The sequence below is a fragment of the Artemia franciscana genome, unplaced genomic scaffold (genome assembly GCF_032884065.1).
Source record: "Artemia franciscana unplaced genomic scaffold, ASM3288406v1 PGA_scaffold_58, whole genome shotgun sequence".
Lineage (NCBI taxonomy): Eukaryota > Metazoa > Arthropoda > Branchiopoda > Anostraca > Artemiidae > Artemia > Artemia franciscana.
Genome location: NW_027062698.1, coordinates 979,758 through 998,467, shown reverse-complemented (window position 1 = coordinate 998,467; position 18,710 = coordinate 979,758). Strand labels below are relative to the sequence as shown.

General features: G+C 37.0%; 1 protein-coding gene across 2 annotated transcripts in view; it reads right to left on the bottom strand.

Moving 5' to 3' along the window:
* LOC136042064 (uncharacterized) overlaps nt 1-18,710 on the bottom strand; it is a 66,368-nt gene that overhangs the window by 28,835 nt on the left and 18,823 nt on the right. The window contains exon 1 of one of the 2 annotated variants that reach the window (XM_065726937.1): nt 5,386-5,499. The exons of the other annotated variant lie outside the window; for it this stretch is intronic. Coding sequence (XP_065583009.1) covers nt 5,386-5,388 — 3 coding nt within the window. The 5' untranslated portion in view covers nt 5,389-5,499. Of the gene's footprint in view, nt 1-5,385; nt 5,500-18,710 lie in introns of those variants that run through there. 2 annotated transcript variants of the gene reach the window in all.

The following is an 18,710-nucleotide window of genomic DNA, read 5'->3' as shown; positions in this document are numbered from 1 at the left end:
CAGGTTCTTCCTAAGTTGAGCAAAGACTATCAACGCTGATTATATTCTGTTCTGAACTTCCCTGCTGCAGCCGCTAAAAATGTCAATGAGGGATCCCAGGTGTTTCAACTGGTCAAGGACCTCTAAACGGGAGTTGTCGATAGAGATGCCCCTTGTGAGTACATCCTCAGAATTTGTCAGAATTTTGGTTTTATCCTTACTGATCTTCAGCCCAACCAAATCTGCAGTAGCAGCAACATTACACAGCATGGCTTGCGCATGATCTATATCGTTTTCTAGAAATGCAATGTCATCTGCGTAGACAAGGTCTTTAATAGAGAAGTCAGGGCTTACTTCAACGCCTCTGGCAGATTGCATGGCGCACTTCATGATCCAATCGATAACAAAGTTGAAGAGGATAGGGGACAGGATGCAGCCCTGTCTCACCCCGAAATTGATGTCGAAGAGGGAGGACAGCTCTCCATCAGCTTGTTTACAGGCATGGACGTGCTCATAGTACGCCTGAATAATGCGTATCAGCTTTTCAGGGACGCCGTCCTCTTGCATCGCAGCCCATATGCCATCTCTAACGATCGAGTCAAAGGCCGTTATAAAATCTATGAAGACGGCTATAGTAATCTGATTGTGTTTCATGCGGTGTTCGAGAATTTGCCGGAGTGTAAAGAACTGATCAATGCAGCCCATTCCTGGCCGAAAGCCCGCCTGGTTTGGGCCTGTGGCCGTGTTTCTGATTGAGCTGAAGCGGTTGAGTAAAATCATGGCGAGTTTTGGCAGCGCTGCTTATGAGCGATATCTCCTGGTAATTCTTACATTTAGCTTTATCTCCTTTTTTATACAGGGGGATGATAATTGAAACTTTCCAATCGTCTGGGAGAACCTCCTGTACCCAAATTTTCTTGAGCAGTTTTTCTAGGTTCTGTCCAAGAAGCCTGGGGCTTGCCTTGTAGATTTCTGCTGGTATGGCGTCAATTCCCGGCGCTTTATGATTCTTCAGCTTCTTTATTGCTGCCAGGATTTCCTCTTCGTCAGGGGGCTCTATTTTGACTCCTGCGTATTGGTTAATGAGCGTTGATGAAGGAGGTGGGGGAGGTTGGGTCACTTGAAGATTTGGAGCAGGTGATGAAGGGTCGACTTGGGGATTTAGGAGTTTCTGGAAATGGCGCTTCCAACGGTCAACGACTTTGTCACGACTCGTTAGGATGTTACCGTGTTCGTCTCTTACAGAGGCCGAGTTCTTCGACCTCTTCCCAGTGGACTCTTTAAGCAGCTGATACAGTTTCCTAGTATCAGACAGGCTAGCTGCTTTTTGCATCTCCACCGCCATATTCTCCCAGTACTTCCTTCTGTCTTTTCTGCCCGACTGGTGACATAGCTTGCGTAGCTGTTTGAATTCAGCTGAGTGGCGTGATGGTAACAGACTTTTCTTCGTTGCAAGTCGGATGGTCTCTTCGGACATCCACCGTCTTCGCTTTCGCTTCACTCTTCCAAGAGTTTCGAGAGCTACCTCCTGTAGTGTATTTCGGAACTTCTGCCAATCTTCGTTAACCGACGACCCGCTCGAGTTCCCGTCCTCAGGAGACTCATTTGAGTGTTCATGCTCGAGGGCGGTGAAACGATTTGAAAGTTGAACACGGAATTGTTCTACTACTTCCGGGTCCTTAAGACGGGCAACATCAAATCTTTTTGGGGGTTCCTTCTGTTTACGAGCCACTAGCCTGATCTTCAGAAACATTTTGACCAAGGTGTGATCCGACCCGTACTTGGAACCTGTGTCAGGTCCTCTGTAGGCTCTGCAGCTCTGGATCGAGCTTCTCCAACGTGACGACACGAGTAGGTAGTCCAGCTGGGAAGATGTCCTTCCATCTCTGGATCTCCAGGTTATGACGTGTGAGGGCTTGTGTTTGAAAAGGGTGTTTGCTATTACGAGGTTGTTCGCTTGGGCAAATCGGGCCAACCTGGTACCTCGTTCGTATCTTTCGCCATACCCGTGAATTCCAAGGCTCCTGTCGCCGTTTGCCTGTCTGCTGCCAACGTGTGCGTTGAGGTCGCCACCGATAATGAGGAGGTCACGTTTGGGGGTCTTTTTTACAGCTTCGTTGAGTTCGGTGTAAAACTCATCAATTGCTTGTTCACAGCTGAACCTTGTGGGTGCATAGACAGCAAACACTGTAACATTAAACAGTTTGCTTCAGAATCTAGCTTTTGCAAGGCGAGATGATACGGGCTCCCATTCTATTAGAGCTTTTTGTGCTTGGATGTTAAGGAGAAATCCAACCCCTGCACTGTCACTACCATCTTTGGGTCCTGAGTTATAAAAGAAGAAAGAGTTCTCTGAATCTGGTGTTGCTATCTCATGGTTTTCTAGTGTGTCATTTATTCTTGTCTCTGATACACAGAGGATGTCGAGGCCTAGGCGATGTATTTCACCAGCTATGAAAGTCTGGGTCGTCAAACATTTCATCGAACAGACGTTCCAGCACCCTATTGCAAGGGATTGTCTTCGTTTCAACAGGTGTCCAGCTCGCCAATTTTTCGAAGGAGACGCCGGTAAATCATCCAACGCATCGCTTGTCGGGAATGCCGTAGCTTGTTTTAACACTCTTTGATCTGCTTTTTTCATAACGTTTCGTGGGAATATTATTGACCAACAGGTCCCCAGTCCGTCGGCGCCTCCACACTTTAGCCATTCTTTCGCTAGGCATGTAGCTACGGAATGTTGCCACTGCTTCACCACTTTGAGGTAGTGTGGTCGACTTCCCAAGGATACACTAGAGACGGAGATACAGCTTCGGCGACCCAAACCGCACCATAGCCGTGCTAAGAGAGGGCCTTGGCTGTCATCTTGATTCCCATCTAGGTAACCCCAGGCATATATATATATATATTAAACAAAAAAAATAAGATTTTTAAAATGAAAGTAAGGAGTGACATTAAAACTTAAAACAAACAAAATTACTCCGTATATGAAAGGGGCTTTTCCTCCTCAACGCCCCGCTCTTTACGCTAAAGTTTTTTACTGTTTTAAAAAACATAGTTAAGAGAAAGAGTCAGACTTTAGCATGAAGAGCAGGGCGTTGATGAGGAAGCAGCCCCTTTCATATATGAAGTAATTTCTGTTCGTTTCATGTTTTAATGTCACTCCTTACTTTAAGTTAAAAAACACTTGTTTTTATTTAATTTAATTTCTGAACATTTTTTAATCAATGCATGTTTTGATTTATGCTCTCCGCAGATGAATAATTAAAACGAAATTTGCATAATTATTTTTTTTTGCTAAATGGCTTTCTCATAGTTTTGATCGAATGATTTTGAGAAAAAAAAGGAGCGAGGAAGGAGGTCTAGTTACCCTCCGATTATTTGGTAACCTAAAAAGGCAACTAGAACTTCTAACTTTTTACGAATTATTTTATTAGTAAAAATAAATTTTATTAGTTACAGATTTAAGTAACTTACAAATTAGCTTACGTAAGGAACTTCTGTATTCTCATATTTTTATTACATATATGAGGGGGTTCACCCCCTCGTCAGTACCTCGCTCTTCACGCTAAAGCTTAAATTTTGTCCCGATTTTTTAAGAATGACCCCTGAATCACAAAAGCCGTAGAATAAATAGTTGAAATTTTTTAAAAATACTTTAGCGTAAAGAGCAAGGTATTAGGAGGAGGTGAGCCCCTCATATGTGCAATAATTTCTGTTCCTTTTAAGTTTTAATGCTGCTCCTTACTTTCAGTTGAAGAAACTTTGTCATATTTATTTTTTCATTGTTTTTTTTTTTAATAATGCTAGAAAATCCTGTGCTCCCTTCATGGAAATTTTCTTCCCCCATGAAAAGTTCACCCAGCATATCCCTCTCTTCTCAACCCCTGCCCCCAAACAAATGAAAACGCCCCAGAAAACGTCTGTACACTTCCCAATAATCATTACTATATGTAAGCACTGGTCAGTGTTTGTAGCTTGTAGCCCCTCCCACAGTGACTGTGGGGGAGTAAGTCATCCCAAAAGACATAGTTATAAGGATTTTCGACTACGCTGAATAAAATGGCTATCTCTGAATTTTGTTCCGGTTACATTGGGAAAATAATTAGCTGATTGGGAAAATAAGTTTAGGTTAAAAAGTACTTGAATTTTATTTATGGTAGATGCAATTATTATATTCATAAAGAACATAAAAAAAGGCATTGAGTGGTATGTTTGCTTTATTGGTAAGCCATTTAAATAAACTGCTATAATTTTACTGTAATTTATTGCCTAAGGACTTACAAGGTTTTTATGAAAAGCGTAGCCATTTAAACTTTAAAATGTTGTTTTTTTATTGGAAACTCCTCCCAAAGCCCTTGTTTCCCCATATGCATCATGTTGTTTGAAATAGTTCAACAAAAATGTAAAATTCAAAAGGACAAGAAAAAAACAAATTATTATTTTCAAGGGTCCATAAAGGACTTCAAACAAAATGTTCAGTTAAAGAGCTATATTTGGAAATAACACAAAAAAAATATATTTAGTGGTATAGGCCTACTCTCTTTATTTTATGGTAAGAAATACAGAGTGTCCCATATTTACCAAAAAGCCTTCATTTTACCTGAGTTTGACTTCCTGCTATCTTGGAAAGGGTTAGGAAAATGACATTTTCAGGCATGGGTCTACAGGCTAAAGTATGTCCTGGGAAGGTATTTTAAAGTACCCATCTCCAATCCTCCCTCTAGAGGGCCCTGAAATTTAGCTACATGACAGGTCTATACCTATTGAAATTTTGACAAAACAACATTTTACCTTGATTTACAGTTACTAGTTGCTTTATCTCTGCCTTTAGCTCTAAAATGCAACTGCTGTTAGGCTATTAGAGTAGGCTAGATTTTTGAACCATATCAATCTAGGCTATTTTCTTTTCAAAATTTAGGAAATGTAATTGCATATCTTTAAAACCTTATAAAATGGATTTAAGCAAAGTTATGAAGCTGAAAATAATTTTGTTGTACTTCAATTAAGCAGAAGATCTATTTTGCAAGGTTTCACTTTTATGACACACCTATTTATAAAGGTCAGGATCCTCTAGAGGGAGAAGGAGTGGAGTTAGCTGCTTCAAAATACCTTCCTGAGACATAATTAAGTCTGTAGATTCAGCCCTGAGAGTTCCATTTTCCTAACATAAACACTTTCTGAGATAGCAAGAAGTGAATTAACTAGAATTTTACCATTTTCGATTTAAGACGCAATTCATGGCATATATTTGCACATTAATGGGGTGGAGTATGTGCTCTATTAAATGTAGGCCTATAGGTTAACCAGAGACACACCAAAGACCTGCAGCTTTTGTTAGACTGGTTTTCCATTAGAAAAGGTCGACGACTATACATTTAAAGAAGTTAAAAAGAGCTATGTATTTACCATTTTTTATAATTGACATTTTCTTTGGCCAGCCAAAGGGCTGGCTTAAATGACAGCCAAAGGGCTATGTCCGCTCCGCCACACCCAATTTGAAGAAATACTCCAGGATGATGATGGTGCTAAAAAGACAATTGAATAGATTTGCCGCGTTTTCGGTCTATGGATATGCCCCGAGTATCCATAGATGTCACACAAGAAGCCACCCAATCTTCTCTGTAAATAAAGAGCAAGATCTTTGGTTTACCATTGACAGTGAACTAAACTCCAGTATCAATGTTAAAAAATCTGCGGCTAGTTAAATATAACCTGTCCACTCCCTCCCCAAAAGCCATAAACCTTCATAAGAAACATACAACAGTTTTGAAAGACGTGCCACCAAACTCATATCCAGCAGGTGAAAACTTTTCTACCCTTCCAGACTAGCTAAGCTAGTACTCAAAACACTTGTTTAAATAAGAATAGAGATGAGCCCCCTTTGGAGTTTCAAAGACCACCCTTTCCGTACAAACCCAATATGCCCTCACCCAAGAATGGAGGAAAACAAAATCGTCAAAATGATTTTTATACTCTGAAAATTTATGAATCCAAACATCAGTTTATGATACTGTCCATTTTATGAAATCCAATATATAGACTAATATTTGGTACTACATAGAAAATAGCTTCTACCTTCTAGGCCTCATATGATTTGTAAGCCATACTTATGATAAGCAATAGGCAGATGAAAGCAAAATTGGTACAACCTTTCTCTTCTATATAACCTTGACACAAAGCATAGCTCAAAATAGCTCCAATAGCTCCAAGAGTATGTTTTAGAATATTCTTAGATTTCCAGAAATATTCCAATTAGAAGTGACCGGTTTTCCAGCTTTGAACTCACTTCCGGAGCATAAACCTACTCCTCTAAGTTATCAAACTTAAAATTGAAAGAATCGCTTCAACAATTATATTTAAAGCACTGTTCTATTTTATCATTTTGTAATTACCATTCTATTAATTTAGCGCAAAGATGCGATACTTCTTTTTCTTCTTTTAGTAATAATAATAATAATAAAAACATTCCACGACTATGATTTTGAGCAAGGTCACCTTTCCAAATGACTCAATGATTTTATCAGGGTTCCTTAAATAATTCCTTTCTTTAGGATCGGCAAGTAGCAAGTATACGATAATCTGTAAGTATACAAAATAAAAAAGTTTCACTAAAACAAGTTAAACAATTTTTATTAAGATGAATAGAATAAAATGTCTGTGACTCTTTTGTTTCTTTGTTTCTTGACTCAGGAAGCGGCTCCTTGGCTGAGGCGGAGAGGTTACACAAGGAGTAGATGAGCTTAGATGAGCAGTAAATCCGTTTAGCAAGGGATGAGCAAAAAAATATAATAGATTTAAAAATGTTAAGGGTTCCATTTCTTTTAAAATACGAGAAAGGGAGATAAAGAAAACAATATTTTTATCGAAATTAACTTTACTTAAGGTTGAGAACCCTTGGTTTTTATTTAAACTTTTTAATTATTAGGGGCCATGTCTGCTGCAACGCCTTTTTCTGTGAAAATAAAGGCTATCACACAAAAAGACAGCAACAGTATACAGACCTCACAGATTTAATTTCGTAATTTCGGATTCACAGTTCAGCTCTTAATTTCAACCTAGAAAAGAAAAAGGACGTTAATGGATTGGAGATAAAAGATAGTCTTACATTCAAAAGGTTATTGGACTATTTTTGATGTAACACCTTAAATTAGGTATTTTCTTCTTGCACCACACTGCCTATCTATGAGGAACAAATACATTTTCAAGTGGGGATAAATCCATTTATTTAAACAGTGAAAAAAAAAAAAAAAAAAAAACAGGTACAAAAGTTCAGATATTTCTATCACATATATACAGCGATCGTCATCAGTAGAATTACTACTGACGAGTCAGTAATCGATAATCAGTAGAATAAATCTACTGATGACGATCGCTGTATATGTTAATATCTAGCTTAAATCACTCTGTTTTGTCCGTTTTGTGCTTTATCAACAGGTTTCATTGAATCTACCTCCTAGGAATTATCTCCCTCTTCTGTGAGCAGGTAAGCTAAATTTGCAAATTAGACTATTACATTAGTTAGCATTACAAAATAATAACAAAGATGTGAAAGATCATTTTTGGGAATATGAAGTCAATCGTTAACTTGGTTTTAAGCCATCAGCCAGCAATGACGCATGTTCAAAATTGACTGACGAAGCTGAAAACTTAGACTGTGAGAGAGGGATGTAATTATTATAGTATTAATTTTAGCACAATCAATGGCTGCAAATTTTTTATTTTTGATTTATATTAATTTTTTTAGTAATTAGTTTAAGCCTTTTTATATTTTTTTATTATTAATATTTGTAAAAGTTAGTTTCGGAATGGGTGATAGTAATACAGAAGAGGACCTAATAAATGATATATAAGCGTTTTGGAGCAATAAAGTTTTCCTTGGGAGGGGGTATGTTTTCATATGTAATATATATTTTTATACGTATATTTTTATTTGCTATAGGTAAAAAATATGAATTTTTAACATCTTGGTACTTCGACGTTACATGGTCCCAAAGACCCTCTCCCCCTGCATGCATACATACCTGATTTAAAAATCATCGCCTTGAGACAATCGTTTACACCACATAGAGTAAATTGAAAGATTAGGTACATTTTAAATTAGCAAGTTCATCAAAACAGAAATACTTCTTAGCCCGTTTAACCCATCTTAGAAATATAGCTATCTATGGTCAGACACTATGTTCTATCACTATACATTACAAACTAACCGGGATGAAAACTGGGTAATGTCTCGAGTGTTTCTCATATAATACTCAAGTATCTTAAACTTTTCTAGACTACCTTCGGATAACCTTGCCAGCCAAGGCCAGCTCTGCGTTCGGACGACTCCCGAGAGCAGTCTTCCACAAACCGCAAATTCACTGCAATATCAAAGCCCGAATTTACAACGCTACAGTCTCAAGCATCATGCTGTACTCATCTGACACATGACCGATAGCCTCTACACAGCTAAGAAGGGTCGATGTTGTTCAGGCTAGACACCTGTGTCGAGTCAAAGGCTTCAAATGGTATGACAAGATCCGCAATACTGAGGCCCTGAAGATCTAATCTATGTCTACGATTGAAAAGGATAAAATTCAACTGGCTGCAAAGTCAATTTAGTCCCTTCTTTCAATATTATTTTGTAGTTGTTGTTTTTTTAACACTGAGGAATAGCCTTTGGTCATGTGATAACTGATTGCGTTCTTGTTTGAACATACCGTTCTAAAAACATTGATAGGCTGACAACTTCATCATTTAACCGATAGTGAAGAAAGAAGCACAAACGAGAATGTAAAACAATGCGATAGTTTCGCAATAATTAATAGAATGTCATCTACGGTATTTTGATCCTGAAAAGTTAGGGATAGCTTTATAATACCAACTAGATTATACAAGATATTGTTCCGAGTTTTCATCCGTCACGATGTCTACGATTGAAAAGGATAAAGTTCAACTGCTGCAAAATCAATTTAGTCCCTTCTTTCGATATTATTTTGTTTGTTTTTTTTTTCAACGCTGAGGAATAGCCTTTGATCATGTGATTACTGATCGACAGCGAAGAAACAAAACCAAAATGTTGCTCTCGCAACACTTTAGTTGGCGAAGCCGGACAAAGGTTGCCGTAACACTTCACGTTGCCCGGGCAACGTAGGTCTAGTTTATGCTACGTTTGGTAATCTGTAATTGTGGACCAGTTATGGTGGGGGTGGGTGTGTCATTGTTTAGGTGGGGATAGGGACATTGTTTAGGATTATAATTGCAGGTGATTTTAACCAGACAAAGAAAGCTTGGCTAGCCTCTAGTCTTTCTCTTAATCAGATTGTGAACATTCCCACTCACTCGTCTGGCAGTACCCTCGATCTGATTCTTACAAACTCTGAGGACCTATATCATCCCCCACATCGCTTGGACCAGTTGGCTTGTGTGATTACTACGCTCTATTTCTAAAGGCGAAAGTTCTGTGAGAAATCCCAAGCTCTCAAGGATCACTACTAGACCAATAACTGACTCTGTAATCCGTGAATATAGCCACTGGATTGCTGAATATGACTTCCCAGAGGTTTCAACGGACGTTTCTCTTATTTACCAGTGCTTTGCATCTGGGACCTTCCCTAGATCGTGGAAAAAGGCCGTGGAATGTCGTGAGAGAGCTCATTCTAACGGAAATTCAAAGTTCTAGTTCCCTTTTTAAGTGACAAAAAAATTGGAGGGTACCTAGGCCCCCTCCCAAGCTCATTTTTCCCCAAAATCGTCGGATCAAAATTCTGAGATAGCCGTCTTATTTAGTATAGTCTAAAAACCTAATAACTATGTCTTTGGGGACGGCTTACTCCCCCATAGTCCCCGTAGGAGGGGCTGCAAGTTACAAACCTTATATATAGTAATGGTTATTGATAAGTAACAGATGCTTTCAGGGAGATTTTTTGGCTGGGGGAGGGGGTGAGGGGAGGGATTTATGGGGGGGGGACTTTCCATGGAGGAATTTGTCATGAGAAAAAAATTCCATGAAGGGGAGGCAGGACTTCTCAGCTTTTTTTTTAAAGAATAATGAAAAAATAGATATGAAAAAGTTTTTTCAACTGAAAGTAGGCAACAGCATTAGAACTGAAACGAACATAAATTATTACGCATATGAGGGGTTCGCCTCCTCCTAATACCCTGCTCTTTACGCTGAAGTGATTTTATTAATTTCAACTATTTTTTCTACGGCCTTTGTGATTCAGGGGTCATTCTTAAGGAATTGGGAAAAAATTTAAGCTTTACTGTAAAGAGCGTGGTATTGACGAGCGGGGAACCCCTCATATACGTGATAAAAACATACGATTATAGAAGTTCGTTACGTAAGTTAATTCGTAAGTTACGTATATTTTTACTAGTAAAAACTTTCGTAAGAAATTAAAAGCTTTAGTTGCCTTTTAAATAACCAAAAAATTGGAGGGCAACTAGGCCTACTCCCTCGCTCCTTTTTTCTCAAAAGCGTCCGATAAAAACTATGAGAAAGCCATTTAGCCATTAAAATAAATTAATATGCAAATTTCGTTGTAATTATTCAAGTGCAGAGAACCAAAATAAAAACATGCATTAATTCAAAACGTTCAGAAATTAAATAAAAAAAACAAGTTTTTTAACTGAAATTAAGGAGCGATATTAAAACTTAAAACGAACAGAAATTTCTCCGTATATGAAAGGGGCTGTCCCCTCCTCAACGTCCCGCTCTTTACGCTAAAGGTTTTAACTGTTTTAAAAAGTAGAGTCGACAGAAAGAGTCAAACTAGCATAAAGATCGAGAGGTTGAGGAGGGAACAGCCCCTTTCATATACGGAGTAATTTCTGTTCGTTTTAAGTTTTAATATCGCTCTTTACTTTCAGCTTAAAATACTTTTTTTTATATATTAAAAGAATTGGCTTTTTATGCTGATTTCATACATATAATTCAATTAAATGTAGCTTTATCCACCAAAGGTTACGAGCCTAAGAAAAGTTTGCTGATTTTTGAAAAAAGAGGGAACCACCCACTAAAATTCAAGTGATCTTCACACCATCAGATTCAGCTTATCAGAGAATCCTACTGTATAGGTTGGAATAACCAATAAAATGTATAAACTTTGTATAAATGTAATAACCTGTATAAATGTGGAACTTTGTATTTTTTGCCAGAAAAAAGAATGAAAACGGGTGTGTATTTATTTGTTTTTTTTCCATGGGGGTATCGTATCAACACAGTGGTCCTAGAATACCGGAAGAGTGCTCATTAGAACGGACAATAAAAGTTATAGTACCCTTTTTAAGTAACCAAAAAATGGGAGGGCAACTAGCCCCCCTTTTTTCCAAAACAGTTTGATCAAATTTTCAAGATAGCCATTTTGTTCATCGTAGCTGAAGGGCCCAATAACTATGCCTTTGGATATAACACGAACCCGTCAAAGCCCCAGGCGAAAGGTCGTTAAGCTATAAAATTTGTCCACTGTTTAGGCATAGTATTTGTTATTGGGATGCATGCATATATTTTCGGGTGGGAGCAATGACAATTTTCAACTGTTTTTTTTCCAAGGGGGAATTTTCCATGGGGAGAGAAGTTTCCAGGGAGTGAACTTGTTAGTGGAAATTATACACTGCAGGACATTGCCTTAATTCTTATATGTCTGCTTTCTCTTTTCCGTTTCAATTTTACGCGCGGAGTGGTTCAGAGAAATTTTCTGGCGTAAATTTTCACGGATTGAATTGTCAAGAGGATGTTTTCATGGGGAGGGGTTTTATTCTTGCACGTGGGGCCAGATTTCCTGGAATTATTTAAAAATAGTCATAAATTAAGAGCAACATTTAAACTAAAAATGAGAAATAACATTAAAACTTAAAACGAACAAAAATTATTATGTTTATGTTGGGGGTCCTCAACACCTCATTCTTTAGGCGATGTTTGAATATTTTCAAACATATTATTTCTATGACAAATATCTGTTAATTTTACTTCCTCGTTCGGATTGTCGGAGGTCTAGGATGTACCAAATTCCTTTGTAAGTTCTGAAAGGTCAAGGTTTTCGATTTAAGAATTAAGAACTCTCTTTATTAACTACTAATTACAAAAACTATAAATACCCACAACCGCCCTGGGGAAGGCTCAAAGAGCCTGATGTTGGACGGCTGCAATCCTCCGATTATCAACCTAATTTAATAAGACAAAAAAAAAACAGAAACTAAAAAAAAACGGAAACTAAAGAAGGACAAAAACACACTCACTCAATTACTCCTTAATACCAGAATATAAATAAATAAAGGCTAACAATAATTAAAAAAAAGAAGAAAAAGAAAAAAAAGAATTATCTCCCCACTTCCAATAAATGTTTTTTTAAATTTACTTTAAACAACCCAATATGTTCCGCCTCCCTAATGCCAGCTGGGATATCATTCCAAATAGCCGGAGCTAAATACCTAATTCCGAAAGCTGCACGTGTGGTGTCTCGGTACTCAACAATAAAATTATCTGCCTGTCTAGTCTCATACCCATGGAGTGAACGATTTACTCGAAAAAAACTGGTAAAACTGGAGGACATACATCATTGCAACATCGATACGCAAAAACAAAAGCTTGATAATCTCGAATCTGACCAATGTTAAGCACTCGTAATTTCTTAAACCATGACGCGGTATCATTCACATTTTCTACATAATTACCAAGAAGACGTACTGTTTTATTTTGTAGGATCTGCGCTCTTTTAAAATTTGCATAGAAATTACTAGACCAAAGGACACAACCATAAGAAATATAAGGCGCAACAATGGTGTGGTATAATAATAAAAGAACTGGTAATGGTAAAACATGCTTTAATCGACGCAAAATTCCCAAGCCCTTAGCAACTTACCTGCAACAAGATCACTATGGTTCTTCCTAGATAGATTACAATCAAGCTGGAACCCCAAATAACGCACTTCATGCAGTTGTGACAGAGGCCTGCCGTTAAAAAATATCTTTTTATCAACACATGGAGGCTTACCAACTCTCCTATAAATCATAAAATTAGTTTTATTAACGTTTACTGACAAAAGGCTCAAACTTGTAAATACAAAAAATGCCTTTAATACCCTATTAACTTTCAACAACAATTCATCGACAGATTGACTAGACATAGTTAAAGCTGTATCATCCGCAAAAGTCGTAATACAACACTCAGGTAAGTAGAAACGCATTGAATCAACATACACAAGGTACAGAAGTGGTCCCAAAACAGACCCCTGAGGTACACCACACCTCACTTGAAAAGGAGAAGAAAACACATCATTTAATAAAACTTGAATAGATCTACCACTTAAAAAACTATTAAACCACTTTAAATAATTACCACGAACTCCAATTGATTGTAGACCTTTGAGTAGTATATTAAAATCCACTGTATCGAATGCTTTTCTAAAATCGATGAAAACGGTCAAAGGGATTTCACCACGTTCAAAACATTTATTTACAGTATCACAAAGGGAATGCACGGCATCCGACGTCGAGTGACCTTTCCTAAGGCCAAACTGGTTTTCACTTAACATCCCCGTTTTCATAAGGTGATCATAAAGCCTTTTATGCACAATTTTTTCAAATATTTTCGAAAACAAGGGTAGGATTGATATGGGTCTATAATTTTCAATTTCTAGCTTAGAGCCACCTTTGTGAAGGGGGATTACTTTTGCCCTTTTAAACGCATCAGGGAATATACCGGTTTGGAGGGAAAGATTGATAATATGGACTAGACATGCCATTAAATAACACATCACTGACTTAAAAGTTTTCAGATTAATGCCATCAATCCCTGCTGAATTCGATTTGATTGTTTTCACAACCTTCAGAATTTCATCTCCAGTACAAGGCTGAAATTCAGTTTCATTTCCGATTCCTCTATCATCCACAAATTCATCTTTCATTAAATCATTATTAAAGTTCACCAACCCTTGCGCCTGTACGTTTTGCCCAACACTTGAAAAAAACTCAGCAAATTTAGTCGTGATACTAGGTATTTGAGTATTTGATTAGGTATCAAATACCCTTAATTGCTAACAATTATAAGCTGAATGATAGAATTCTGATTGATCCATCCCAAAAATCTAAGCTAAATTTAAAAAAGAAAATATTAAAGATTGCTTGCTAAAATTTTTATTATTTACCATTGATGATGAAAAATTAAATTATTTGATCTTCTTATTTGTGTGCTTTGTTTTTGTGTCCCTGTGTCTGGGATGGCCTCCCACGCCCTCCTGCCCGATATTTATTGATTTAATTATCCTTGTTACTTCTCTAATTTTTTTTTTCTATTTTGTTTGCCTTTTGCCGTGTTGAATTTTGGAGTCATTATTATGATGTGATGTTGATGCTTTTTCTATGCTTTTGCACTGTCCCAGCCTTACGAGCTCTGCCCTCTGTTGGGATATAATAATATCGTTTTTGTATTTTTTTATGTTGAACAAAGAAAAAGATTAAAACTTAAAACGAACAAAAATTATTATATATATGCAGGGGTTTATCCCCTCCTCAACACCTCGTTCCTTACAGTAATGTTTGAATTTTTCCCAACTCTTTAAGAGTTACTTCTGAAACACAAGGGTCATTTTATTAGAACAACAAGGCGCTTTTTTGAAAGTACTAAAACGTTTAGCGTAAAGAGTGAGGTGTTGAGGAGGGGCAACCCCCTTCATATCCGTAACAATTTGAGTTTGTTTGAAGTTAATAATGTGGCTCCTTATTTTCATTTGAAAAAACTTGCTTTTTTTATATTTAATTCTAGGAAGACGAATTAACACGCAATGCAAAAACAACTAGTGTCTTTGAGTCCCATACATGTGAAGATTACCTAAAAAAAAGACGCAGATTGTAAATACCAAGAAACAAATGATTGCTTATCTTATCTTTACGAACGGCAGAAAAGTGATGAAGATAATTTATTCTTGAAATCCAGTGTTCAATCAATCAGTTTATTCACCCAATAAATTTACCACAAAAACAATTTAACATAGATTCCCCCGTGAGGCTCTATAGCCAGGGAAAAAACAGGGGAGAATACAAAAATGAAACAAATGGTAAAAAAAAATATTTTCAATATAATGCATTTCAACCTTTCAAAGACTCAACACACACACACACAAAAAAACAACAAACAACAATAATTAAAAGACACAAAAATAAAGGGATTTTAAGAGACTCAAACATTTTGATAAAAACTGACAGCAAAGATATAGTGCGATAATTGGCCGCATTATTTCGTGGTCCGCCTTTATATAATTAAATATATAAAAAAACAAGTTTTTTTAACGGAAAGTAAGGAGCGACATTAAAACTTAAAACGAACAGAAATTACTTCGTATGTGAAAGGGGCTGCTTCCTCATCAACACCCCGCCCTTTACGCTAAAGTTTGACTCTTTCTCTTAACACTACTTTTTAAAACAGTAAAAAACATTAGCGTAAAGAGCGGGGCGTTGATGAGGAGGCAGCCCCTTTCACATACGAGGTAATTTCTGTTCGTTTTAAGTTTTAATGTTGCTCCTTACTTTCCGTTAAAAAAAATTTGTTTTTTTTATATTTAATCTCTGAACGTTTTTGAATCAATGCATGTTTTGATTTTGGCTATCCGCAGATGAATAAATAAAACGAAATTTGCTTATTCATTTTTTTTGGCTGAATTGCTTTCTTATAGTTTTGATCGAATAATTTTGAGAAAAAAAGGAGCGGGGGAGGAGACCTAGTTGCCCTCCGATTTTGGTTACTTAGAAAGGCAACCGTAAGAAAGTGTGGCTTTTCTTTGAAGGTGTAGTTCTTTTCAAGAGCCAACCTATCATTAATGTTTACATTTCAAAAGACAGCATAATCAAATCTACAGAGAATAAACTAAAATACATTTAGTAATTAACGGGAGTGATACTGAATTACTGATACTAATTGTCAATTTTCAGGCATTTAAGTGATAGATAGACATGGAATAAATTCCCATATATTTCAAAATTTGTAAACATTTGGAAAAATTTCACCCTCAAAGTTTCACCCCATAACTTATCTGATAGTATACTTTATGGCCTTTTCTTCGTTTACCATAGATTATTGTGTATTTTACGCTGAATAACCCGTACTTTTGCGTTAAACCAGATATAACCACAATTGATGCCAATTTGGGCTAATAATAATATTCGGGTTAATAAGGTTCAATATGGCTATTTGAATTTTCACAAAATGACCTGGAAAACACCAGGTTTCTTACTTTCATAGTTTTATCAGGTAGTCTGGCAATCTCAATATAGATTGCCACCTTCTCTATTGAGAAGGTGGCAATCCCCTTCATACGAGTAATAATTTCTGTTCTTCTTAAGTTTTATTGTTACTCCTTACTTTCAGTTGAAAAAACTTGTCTTTATCTTATGTAATTTATTATAATTTTTAATTAACACCAGTACATCTGGCCCCACATCTACGGAGAAATTTATCTCCCAACGAAAACACCCTCTAGAAAATTCAATTCCATCGAAAATCTACTCTGAACAATTACCCTTAATAACTCCACATGTGAAATTGAGACGGAAGAGAGATAAAAAAAGACATTTAAAAAGAATTGTGTAAAGGTACTAAGGAAAATTCCCCCAGTATAGTATTTCCCTTGACAAGTAATTCCCCTGGAAACTTCCCTCCCGATAGAAAATTAGAAAAACAACCAGCAAAAAATCCGCTCTTCTCCACCCAAAAATGTTCAGCCTTAAACTATTAATTTCTTTCATTGGATGGAATATTTCTTTTTTTTATATATATTTGAGGGTTAATAATGATCTTTAGAAGAAAATTTGCATGATTTTACAAACCCAAAAGAGGTCCAACCCTAGAGATGAGCCTTCTTTATTTTTTGAGTTTTGCACTAGTACCATCTAAATTCATTTGGACTTTTGGTTGTCCTGTTTATGCAAATATTAATGTCTCAATTTCAGAATAAAGTTGAAAATTGTGTCTCTGAGTGGAGCAATTTTCCGACTGGAATATTTTTTTTTTATAAACCATTCATTAGATGCTTTTTCTTTCAGAAAAAATTTCTACAACGACTTCAGAGCTTCAATTGCAACTGCAAGCTATAATGAACACAGTGACGTCGCTTAGTCATTGTGTTTGACTGCATTTTCATATAAAATTTCGCTTTAACGGCGTGTTAGCCGAAAATTGGCACAATGAGGTTCGTATTCCAAACAAAGGAAATATACTACCACAGAGAAACAGAGTGCTTACATATAAATAATATTGCTGCTCATTTTTTTTTCGTTTTATTTGATTAAAACTTCACACATCACACTTCATAGGCATGTCGTAAGGTTTGTTAGAAAATCGTGCCTTACACAAGGCAGAAAAATCTATCTTTCACAAATTTCTAACAAATTAATTTCTAAGCACACCAAGAAGCAGAACTTTAAAGCACACAGAAATCACAAAGGAAGTGTTGTGCTCTAGGTAATAATCAGATGTCTGGTTGTGGTTAAGATATAAAGAAACAAGAGCTAAGAGCTCATATGGCACTTGTGACGAGGCGAGAAGAGCTAAGAGCCAAGAGATCATATGGTATGAGCTCTAACAAAATTCTATGAATCAATAGATTGATTTAAAAAGGAAAATAAGAGGTCCTACTAACTATCAAAATTCATTAAGATCCGATCACCCACTCGTAAGTTATAAATACCTAATTTTTTCTAATTTTTCCTCTCCCTTTTGCCCCGCAAATGGTCGAATCTGGGAAAACGACTTTATCCAGTCAAATTGTGCAGCTCCCTGACACGCCTACCAATTGTCATCGCCCTAGCACGTCCAGAAGCACCGAACTCGCCAAATCACTGAACCCCTCCCCCCAACTCCCCCAAAGAGAGCGAATCCAGTACGATTCTGTCAATCACGTATCAAGGACATTTGTTTATTCTATCCACCAAGTTTCATCCCGATTCCTCCACTCAGAGTGTTTTTCCAAGATTTCCCCCTCCGACTCCCCCCCAATGTCAAAAGATCTGGTCGGGATTTGAAATTGGAGCTCTGAGACATGAATTCCTTCTAAAAATCAAATTTCATTACGATACGATCATCTATTCGTAAGATAAAAATACCCCAATTTTCATGTTTTCCAAGAATTCCGGTTCCCCCCTCCAACTCCCCCAAATGTCACAGGATCTGGTCGGAATTTGAAATTAGAACTTTAAAGCACAAGATCCTTCTAAATATCAAATTTCATTAAGATCTGGTCACCCTTTCGTAAGTTACAAATACCTCAATTTTCAAAATTACCCCCCCCCCCCAAATTCCACCAAAGAGAGCAGATCCGGTCCAGTTATGTCAGTCACGTATCTTAGACAGGTTTCTATTCTTCCCATCCAGTTTCATCCTGATCTCACCGCTTTCAGTATTTTCTAATATTTCCGCCCCCCCCCCAATTATGCTTGATCCGGTTGAGATTTAAAATAAGATATCTGAGTTACGAGGTCCTTCTAAATATGAAGTTTCATGAAGATCCGATCACTCCTTCGTAAGTTAAAAATACGTCATTTTTTCTTATTTTTCAGAATTACCCCCCCCCCCCCCCAATTGAGCGGATCCGTTCCAATTATGTAAATCACGTATGCAAGACTTCTGCTTATTTTGCCAACCAAGTTTCATCCCAATCCCTCCAATTTAAGCGTTTTCCATCATTTTAGGTTTCTCCACCCAAAACTTCCCCCAATGTCACCAGATCCGGTCAGGATTTAAAATAAGAGCTTTGAGACG